The sequence below is a fragment of the Oreochromis niloticus genome, linkage group LG6 (assembly GCF_001858045.2).
Source record: "Oreochromis niloticus isolate F11D_XX linkage group LG6, O_niloticus_UMD_NMBU, whole genome shotgun sequence".
Taxonomy (NCBI): Eukaryota; Metazoa; Chordata; class Actinopteri; order Cichliformes; family Cichlidae; genus Oreochromis; species Oreochromis niloticus.
This window is the reverse complement of record NC_031971.2, coordinates 32056083-32067130: the sequence shown is the minus strand read 5'-3', so window position 1 is coordinate 32067130 and position 11048 is coordinate 32056083. Positions and strand designations below refer to the sequence as shown.

Sequence of the window (11048 nt, the reverse complement as noted above, 5' to 3'; positions counted from 1 at the left end):
TTTTAACATTTGTTTCACTAGCTGGGACCAGACCCTCATTTTTAGGTTTGACAGCATTTCTAGTAGCAGATGGCTTGAGCAGAGTTGAGGCTGCAGTGGTGACTCAGGCCGGGCAGATCCCCATGTACTAATGATAAGTGAATGAATTAAAAAAGAATGAACAGCTTGTAGTGCTGGGAGGGGGTCATTTATAGACAGAGACCCGGATGGAGCATGTGTGGAGGTGTGGTCCTGTTCCTGATGTTCAGATACATTTTCTCAAAAAGTAGCTGACATATGCCACCTAGTGGTGAAAGAAGTTTGCACAGCCTTCACATAAGCAGTTCTTTTAATGTTAATACCCTTCATTGATTTAACAAGGAAAATTATTATATTACTGTAGGAGCCATTTTGGGGTTAATACCTTATGTGGCCGCTAGAGGTCACCTTTTTCTCTTTTGTTCATGTAAAGGTATTTAAGGTAGACGCACGTAATCAGCGGCAGGTGTGTCGTTAATTGTGAGAAGGCAAACAGTTTGTGACCGCTGCGCTGTTATGTCAAGATGATGTTGGAATAAAGAACAAAAAGGACAAGATAAGTACTGCTGGAGTTACTGGACTGTTTAATTAATTCATACATGCCAGTGACATTGCGTCACCCCCGTTAACGACCACCTCAGTGGCTTCAAGCATAGGCTTAGCCTCTACAATTACAGAAGCAGGATAAAGAATATAAATAGTACAGAGTTAACAACAAAGTTAAAGCCACAGGCACACAGCATTACACTATAAAAGTGCAAGATTTTAAACCAATAATATTAAAAAAAGACTAAAACTAATTGTAAATCCAAGTTTTGCATGACAGTACTGTGATTACACTAAAGTTCCACTGTTGAAACATTTCCATAGATGTAAGTACATCATGGGTGAAAACTGCTACACTGTTACATACATCTGATGGTTCCATCCAATGTATGGAATTAGAATAAACACTGTATTTCCCTTTATCTGTAAAATCATATCCAGTAACTGCCTTTTTCAGAAATGTTTAATTGCAACAAATATAAACGTATCATAAAAATAACTGGACTTGACAATGTGACTGTTTATGTTTAAATGGGGCAAAAACAGACAAGAATGACTAAAATTTTATTTTAATTTGCAGATTTATTTACATTACATTGATGTTAGTCATTTGCATTTGAGGTTTCCACAGTTTCAGAAAATCAGTGTAGATTATGTTGCTAACACTAAGCAATAAAAATGAAAGAAAGGGTAATAGCAAATGAGTAAGAAGTGAAGCTATATATGTATAAATAGCAGCTCTTTGTCATGGTTAAACAAAAATCTCAACGTTTTCAGTGAGAGAGTGAGAAGCCTGGATTATGGTACATTAAGATGAGCTGTGTAACTGTTAATGTTAAAGACAAATTAAACAGGATGATCATACAGGTGAGAGCCAAAGATTGACCTCAAATGCACACACTGTTTATCTTCAATTGGCAATATGGAAATTCCCATTACAGTAGATTTCTTCAGTTGTGACGTTTAAGTCTGGTTCATCTTCACCTAAATCTTCACAGTCATTACCGGCATTCTGCAGTTCGGCCGTCTCCTTATTTGAGTATATCACAACTTCTTGACTTTCATAAATCTATTCAACCAATGAACAACACATGATGATGTTATGGATGTTGTTTGGAACAACAGTGATAAAAATAAAGAAAGTAAAAATTTAAAACAGTAAAATGTAAGAGAAAAGTGCAAATTGTATTAATAAATAAGGCTACGTTCACACTGCAGGCGAAAGCGCATCAAATCCGATTTTTTTGACCCTATGCGGCCCATATCCGATCATGGTATGACAGTGTGAACGGCACAAATCCGATATTTTCAAATCCGATCTGGGTCACTTTCGTACTGAATTCGATACATAGGCTATCCGATGTTTTAGAAAGCGACCGCTGTTTGAACGGTCATGTCTCATTAAATTCGTCTTTTACGTCACTGACACAAGACAGACGCCAATTATCAGCGCCGGCGAAGACATCGTGAACGCTTCCTGGCCATCCAGTGTAGATGTTAGTGAAACTGTTGGGAAGACAACGTTGGAGAAACGTGAACATTTTATTTGTACTGTATAATCTGCAGATTCTGACAGAAATCTGCAACTATCCTTTGAAGCACCGCTCCTCTAAAACAGCAATAAGGATAATTATTAGGTTATCTACATTATTATGTAAATAACAAAATAACTTAAAGCAAAAATTTGAAAACGTAAAGTCCGAAGTCTTTATATTAAGGGCAATCAGTCAAACAATATTGTTTGCTCTGGGTCTAAACAGAGCGCGTTGTGTGTGACGTCTTCTTTTGCACATGCGGCCCGCGTTGAGCGTTCACACTAGAGCGCATTTGCTGTCGCATTTTATTTGTAGTGTGAACAAGCAGACAAAAAAATCGGATTTGATCAAAAAAATCGGAATTGAGCATTAAGACCTGCAGTGTGAACGTAGCCTAATATGTACAGTTAGTTGTGTTGCCCAGTTTGCTATAATAAGGCTTGTTATAGATACAGCACACTATTAAGTCTTTGAACTTCGGTTTTCTTACGTTATTTTCTGCCACACGCATCACTTCCTCTAAAGCGTCTTCGTTCTGTGCATTTCTGTTCATGACAGTTTCACTGTCTGAAAACACAAAGCATAAAACATGGTTATGCTCTTTACGTATGCACATTTGAGTACATCTGTGCATGTCTATGAATCCAAAATATACCTTTTGCTTTCTGATGTTTGCACTTATAAACTAAAACCGAAAAGAGACATATCAGTAGCAGCAGGAGGGGAGGAGCAGTGTAACCCACATAGTGTCCTGCATCTGAAAAGCAGGAAACAAAACAGAAACATTAGACTTTCAAGTACATACATGCAGAACTGTCGGCATAGATGATCTTTTTATCAATATTTTACATTTTATCATAATTATTATATTACTGGTCCGCTCACCCACAGCTGTTTTTGACTCTCAGGATCATTTTGGCGAGACTTACATTCACTCCATTCCAAAAATTAAACATTAATTTTGGAGTAGGCACATATTAGTCAACAGCAGTTCGTACTGAAAGACATCTTTAACAGGTTTACCGGTAACTTGTGTTGAAGTTTTTCCAGGCATTTCGACTGTGGAAGGTAGAGTGCTGGTGTGCTGGAGAAAGACTGTTGGAGAACAATACTCTTAGTGGCTTTATTTTAATACAAAAAGCAGAATCATAATATTGTATTAATCTGAAAGGAAATTATGTTGTCACAGTTGTTCCAAGACAGTAAGAACTTTAAATGTACCTAAATTAAACAAAATAATACAAAGTTACAAAATGTAACAAAATAGCTCTAATAAATGCAAGAAAATCGCTACACAAGGGCTATTCTATTCTATTCTATTCTATTCTATTCTATTCTAAATAGCTCTAATTATAAATATCCTAGTATATTACACAAAATTAAATGTATATGTAGTTGTTATTGAGGTGCCCCTCAGTGTCAGTGTCCACTGAATGCCATGAGTCGTGTGGAATATTCACCATCTATGGCTTATTTAAGAAACATATGGTGACACTGGCAATGATTTAAATTTTAAATTTAAATTGAAGTCTTATCAAAGTTATAGTGTATGTCTCGTAATCTGTTTACATATAAAAAGTGGTTCCATTTTGATTTCTCATTTTTACATGTTTACTTGTTCATATATAAATCTAATATTTGTCTTATGAGACAATTTTTTTAAAAGTTTCACTTTCATTGAAAAAATTGCTAATTATATGCACAGATTAGAAATATTTATTTTTTTCTTTTTCTTCTGCATTGTATGCACTCTAAAAATGTATTTTAATATTTAGCATTAGCATTTGGCTCACAGCACAAAGTACATAATCAGAAATTGCACTAAAGTGGCTGTACATAAGTCTTGTTTCAGCAGATAGAATTAGATAATTTATAAATAAAGATCAAAAACTTCAAATGGTATTTTAGTATTATGGCTAAATATGACTTATGGGAGGTTGGAAGACCTATAAGTCAGCAACACTGCACAACCCTTAAGTTCTGCTTTCTTCAGAACTTAGAAAAATTGGGTACGCAGTTTTCTGTACTGCCTCACCACAAATAACTAAACCACCATCCACAGTCTATGTTTACATAGTCTATGTGGACTGAAAAAACGATGTAACTTACAACTATTTATTTTTATTTTCATCTAAATGTGTTAATTGGTGACTTTTTGTGAACATCACAGAACATCACAGAGAAAGAGGAAGAAACATTATCTTGTAGTGTCAATCTGCTTTGACTGGTATATATATGTGTGTGTGTGTGTATGATTATTTCCTTTAACATGTATTAGCTTTGCGAGGCTGGAAGAGGCTGTGTCTATATTGAAGCCACCAAAAAATGTAAGTAAGCAGTGCTAAATGAGGGTTTCAACAGTCCTATTTTTACACCTGTGTACGCAGTCATTATTCTATCACACTGCAAATGACACGATGACACGATAGGCTGAGAAAAGGGTGTAACTTACAGCTCTAACCATTTTATTTTCATGTACACAAGACACATTCATCTCACCAACTGAAAGCTGAATCTTGGTGTAGTTTCCAACTCTCCACTGAGAGTCTGACCCACACCAGTATGTCCCAGCATCATCTGCTTGCATCTTTGTGATCGTCACTGAGAAAGAGCTGGAACCATTATCTTGTATCGCGAATCTATTTTGACTCGCCAAGATGTCTGTGCAGTTGTTGCGGTGGTCTCCCTTACAGAGGAACTTCCTGTTATCCCGATGTTGTGGAGGATAAGGACACTGCAAAGTTAGTGGATGTCCTACAGTTCCATTTACTTTAGTTGACCTGACACAACACCACTCTGTCAGATTGAAAGAGAAAAACTATTTACGATTCAAAAAATATTAAACTTTCTTAAAGACTTTTCTTTTTTTCTTTACAAGAAACTGTTTTCTTTCAGCTGATGTAATGAGATATTTCTATGACCTCTCACCTTTGACTTCCAGCTCAACAGCAGAGAAAACATCCAGGTCAGAGTTTCTTTGGACACCACAGAGGTATGATGCTGAATCACTTTGGGTCAAATTGTTAATGGTCACTGTGAATGTTCCTAACACTTTGTCATCATTAAGTCTGAATCGCCCATTTTGTTTGGTGTCAGAGGTGATTAGTGCCTGCTGCAGACATGTGGAGGGCCGATTTCCTCTGCAGATGTACTTCAGGTTGTTCTGGTACTGAGACTCATACGGACAACTGAGGGACTCAGAGTGTCCCTCATAACTTTGAACTTTGGTCACAGTGTCACAGCAGCTGTCTGTTGAAAATGCAGACGGCATCAGTAAATGTGTTACAGCCACAGAACAGATATGATTTATATTTAGCTTGCTGATTGAGATCTTCAAAAAAAGCAAATACAGCTGAACCAATTATAAAGTGTATGTTTGTGTGTGTGTGTGACTGTGTGTGTTCACGATTGGAGAAGACTTTATTTACCTCGTACTAATTTCAGCTTGACTTCAGTGTAGATGTCTATTCCAATTCTGGTCACTCCACACCAGTATTTCCCAGCATCCGTAGAACGAAGATCAGAGATGGTCGTTTTGAAGATTTGTGATGTTTTGTCATCATGGATCCTGTATTTGTTTTTCACTGGATGTGATGTTGTAATAAGAACATCATTATCGCTGCGACAGTCATTCTGACACAGGTACTTCTCATAAGACTCGTAACCTTGATCATAGGAGCAGGAGACATTAACATCTCTCCCCACATATCCAGTCACATGGATCACCCCTACTGCACTGATCACACACCTCAGAGCAACTGCAAAGAAAGTATAACACATATTTCATTGTTTAATTTGTTATGTTAGCATTCACAGTAGCAATGTTAGTGCTGTTACACGATGGACAAGGTGTGGTATTCTGCCTGTTACTGCAAAAGATTTTCATATTTAATCTAAATCTTCCTTTAGTTTGTTTATGTATTTATTCATCTAAACAACTTACCACAGCTGGTGAACAGCAGGTTTTGAAAGCTCCACATCTCTGCTTTGCTTTGTAAAAACAGAAACCTAAACGGAAATGTACTAAAAATATGACCACAGCAGTTTGAGTTCCTGCATGTCATGGCAGTGCTGAAGCCTTTAACTTCTGCATTTAGACAACATTTTTAAACTCTTACATTTAGATCATTTATACTGCACATACAGGACATATGCAACCTTTTGCTTCTTTTTGTTTTATTGTCAAATGATTAACAAATGTTAAAATGATTTCATAGTGCACAAACATACTAGTTCTCACAGCACTTAAGTAAACACAAGACACACACACACATACATACATTATGTATGGATGAGGACACTCCAAAGTTGGTGGATGTGCTGCAGTGCCATTTTTTCCTTTTGGTTTGAGAGTGTTGTAGGGCAGCAGGCTGGAAATATGTTCTTATGTTAACTTCTCCTTGCCTTTAAAACTCAGGTGGAGTTTCTGGGCTGGCTTCTCTCTGCTGCTCCGCCCCTGGGTGGAGTCTCTCAACTGAAGCAATCCTTCCTACACTTGCCTAGCTGTGGTGTATATCAAGCTGGAAGTTGCAACAGTTTTCTCCTAGATTGTTCTTGGTATATGGTGACTATTAGGCCATCTCTGTTACCTGTTGCTTGCAAGTACCTGTTTGTTCTAACCCAGTCTTGTCTTACTTCTCCTAGTTACCTGCTTTACACCATCACAGAACTCTTGCATATCTGGAAACCTGTGGAAACCTTCAGTTCTACTTACCAGCTCTAACACCAGCTTTCTGTAATCGCTCATAGGAAGGACTTACCTGCCCACTAACTACCTTCAAGGCTCCTCTTACTCTTAACTCAAGTAAGACTATTAATCACTGTCTTCATCATGAACTCCAGTTAATCCTTTGTCTCCTCTCTAACAGAGTTCCCATATGCCAGTTTGCAATGCTGGTGAATTCTACCACAAACTGCCTTCAAACCACAAACAAGTCATTCCTTAAACAGAAACACTTTAAACCTGTCAGACGTTATTTGAATCTGCTCTTTGGGTCTGCTTTTTGCCAAAACATGACAGTGCGACAGTTTGCTTAGACACTTAGACCTTAACTTCTGGGATGACAGCCAGCTCTGTCTACTGACATGTAAGAGTATACTGTTGTCGTATTATAAACAACAGTCTAAGGAGCTTGGAAAGCCTGAAGGGAAAGCCTGAAGGGAAAAAGAAGAAACACACATGTAAAGGAAGCTCTCAAAACATGCGGTTATGGTAACTGGGCTTTCATCAAGTCAGCAAAGATGCACAGGAAAGAAGATCAGACACCATCTAGGGAGGATAACAAAGACAAACACAACAACATTGTCCCCTATGTAGCCTGTGTATCAGAAAAACACACAAGAGTCTTCTTCAAGCACGACATCCCAGTTTACTTCGGACCCAACACACTCAGACAGAAACTGGTTCAGCCCAAAAACAAAACTCCAAAAGACAAACTTAATAATGTAGTGTATGCTGTATAATATAGCGAGAAATGCCCAGACCTCTACATTGGAGAGACCAAACAGCCACTTCATAAACATATGGCACAACATAGAAGAGCCACCTCCACGGGACAAGACTTGGCGGTCCATCTGCATCTAAAGGACAAAGGTCACTCTTTCGAGGATGCCAGTGTTCACATTTTGGACAGATAAGACAGATGGTTTGAAAGAGGAGTGAAAGAAGCCATTTATGTCCACTGTGAGCGACCATCTTTGAACAGAGACGGTGGTTTACGACACCAACTGTCTGCCATCTATGATCCAGTTTTGAGTTCCCTTCCCAGACGCCTTAATGCCCACTCACATCCTGGGCCTCCTGACCTCAGGAAATCACATGATAGGGTGGGGCTAGGTTTCACGATGAGCTCACCCAACACCTTGGCTGATTGTGACCTGCACCCGTTTTCTCATCTTGGCTCATGTGATTTGGTAGAGGATCATTGCCCCTCGTGGGGGGACACTCCCACAGGGATTAAATCTGGGACTCTCCACCATTTGACCCTAGAACTGAAGAAGCTTCTCAGATGAGAGGTGAAACGTCTTCAAGCAACTTAAAGAAGTCCAGACGCTTTTCTTTCCAAGCTCCTTAGACTACGATGACCTGGATGACTGAGAACCTTCACAGACATTATAAACAACACATGTGGTAAAGTGAAAACTCAATGCACATACAGGGAGGGCATCCGACTGTTTTACACTAACCAATGTTTTCTTTAGGATGATGTAATGAAGTATAACTATGACCTCACAACTTGGACATCCAGCAGTTGTCTGCGAAAAGGAAACCATAGAAAAACATTGGGGTGGGACTATATTTGAGCATAACAATGTCATAGTGAAAATATATTAATCGTTTTTTGCTTCTGTCACTTACACTTGTGCTCTCAGCCATCCCAATCTCTACCTGGAGTTATCTGTTCTTATACTTTAAACTACCAAATTCTCATTCCTTCCCAGTGCAAACAAATTATAACACAGTGACTTTATTAGACCCTTTCAAAACATTTTTTTTTCATCATCTAATGTTTATGAGGATTTAAATGGATTTGATGTCATGTAGGTCTGCTTCCTATTTACATTTGTTCTTTCAGAAGTGTTTTGTGTGCTTTTGTTACTGTTAAATGTTTGGGACAGAAAGACGACCGATTTCTGAGGAATGATGTGTGTGTTCGTGTGTGTGTGTGTGTGTGTGTGTGTGTTTGTGTGTGTGTGTGTGTGTGTGTGTGTGTGTGTACGGGTGCAGAAGGTCAGACTAGTACAGAGGGGCTGAGGCGTTGAGGGATATATTATAAGACACAGTAAAATCTATGTGTAAAACACAGAGATACATTTTTAATCAATACTTAATCTTTTATTTACTTACTCTTTAAGCAACTTATTGTAGAGAGTGAAAAGCAAGTATTGAAGGTTCAACACCTTGACTTTGTTTTATGGAGGAGGAAACTTGAAAAAGCACATGCTTCTTTTTGTATTTTGTTGTACTCACATTTGGGGTCTTTTTGTGTCATGCAAATGTTAAAGCCAAATGCAAAGAGAGACTGTCAGAACAGCGGGGATGGAGCATTCTTGGGTGGCCCTTCTCATAAAAGAATTTTAAAATTGATAAAATAGTTGATATATGCCATCTAGTGGTGAAAGAAGTATTGATAGGCTCTGCACTGCCAAAACATTACATGAAATGCTTTGTTTAACCACCCTGTGTCCGAGGAACCAGCATTGACTCAGCCTCAGAAAATGGGGGAGGGCAGTTATGAGAACAAGATATTCAGCAACTAAAGAAAAAACATGGAGTTGTGCAACTGCAAGGAGTGAGAGCCTTTCTCTCAGAGTGTGGTGCTGAAGAATAGGAGGAGTTGGATTCATTGTGGTAGGGGCTTCAACAGGTGCGAACTAGCTGACTGATTATGGGGGAATCTGTGAGGATTATCAAATATTACATATGTTAAAAAAAAATTTCATGAGTGATTTCATGACTCAGTTTATCAAAATGACAATCACAAAGACAGACCACAGTAGGTTTGCTCTTAGAAACTGTTCCTGTAGCCTTTAAACAGCATGTTGAACCATCCAGAATTAATGTGAAGACATTGTGATATAATTTTATTTAAATGTTAATATCTGGATACCCTGAAATTCTTACCACTACAGTCATTTACATTTTTTACAGACTCAATATGAATGAGTGATGCTTATTTTGAATACTGCAGCATAATTACTGTATTCAGTGTTACACTGAAACAGTGCCAGCAGAGGGCTCAGTGTGACATACTAAGCAGCAAAACTGAGAGTTTTGCTATTTCTTTTTTTAAATTTCACTTTCAGTTTACTAAAAGTCAGAAATGGTTGGACGGCTTAAATGCCTGACCAGACACCAGTTTCAGAAAACAAGTTTAGTGAAAACTCTTGACTCTTAAACTGCTCAATGGAAGGTTTTCTTCAACAAACTTTGAGTTTCTCTGTGACTGCCCTCCTGCTGCACCTGAAGCACCTATTTATATTTCAACTTTGAGCAGTGTTAAAGCACCTAGTAGAGTGCATTCATGTGTAGCAGTTCAGGTCTTTACAAACATTATAATTCCATTTAAACTATGCTCATAAATCATTCACCAAAACACAAAGAATTGTGCATTTGTTTAAAAATAAATAAATAGACAAAAAGGACCATCACATTGTGACAGGGTTTCATGCTAAAGTATGTTTATACTTTCAATTATATGATTCTTGTATACGCAAAAGACATGATGTCCATCAGTGAAGCAATATTCAGACTTGCTTGGTTAAAAAAAATGTATTCATTCACTATTTTAAGTTAAAATACAGAATCTTATCAGTACATTATACTTTAAGGATAAGCGGTAAAAAACACCTGCAAAACATGTTCCCTCTGACTGGCACAGCCCGTTTGCTTTGTCTGTAAAATCTTGGTCGAGAAAGCATCTAGTAACTATGTGTCAAAAAAATATAGTGCAGGTTTACACAAGTTAATAAAACAGTGCAGATCCAAAGATCATAAGAAATACAAATGAAAGGCAACCTAGTTTAAAAGTGTATGAATTTATATATATTTATATAGCACAAAGTTCGTCAAGGTTTGTACAAACATAGCTGGTAGAAACGTCCTCTAACTTTTTACTTTTTTTACTTTGAGTACATTTCAGAGCCTGTGCCTGTACTTTTCACTTTTACATGAGTTTTAAGTTGAATCAGTGCTTCAACCTTTACTGGAGTATTCCTAAGACTAGTGCCTGTATTTCCACTTAAGTACAGAATGTCTGTACTTAAGTGGAAACCTCTGGCCCTTCCCTCAAAGGCGTTTTAACATTTGTTTCACTAGCTGAGACCAGACCCTCAGTAGGTGTAGTAGCAGATGGTTTGAGCAGAGTTGAGGCTGCAGTTCGAGGCAGGCCTCAGTGGTGACTCAGGCCGGGCAGATCCCCATGTACTAATGATAAGTGAATGAATTAA

The 11048-nt window shown here is 37.9% G+C and overlaps 1 protein-coding gene across 1 annotated transcript; it reads right to left on the bottom strand.

Moving 5' to 3' along the window:
* Positions 1-943: 943 nt before the first annotated feature.
* LOC102081010 (polymeric immunoglobulin receptor) lies at positions 944-6481 on the bottom strand. Its single transcript, XM_019347523.2, has 9 exons — positions 6380-6481; positions 6043-6107; positions 5528-5857; positions 5028-5348; positions 4599-4895; positions 3123-3194; positions 2755-2856; positions 2590-2666; positions 944-1633 (listed from the first exon to the last, which is right to left on the bottom strand). Coding segments are annotated over exons 1-9 (1425 nt in total). The 5' UTR covers positions 6382-6481; the 3' UTR covers positions 944-1474.
* Positions 6482-11048: the final 4567 nt, after the last annotated feature.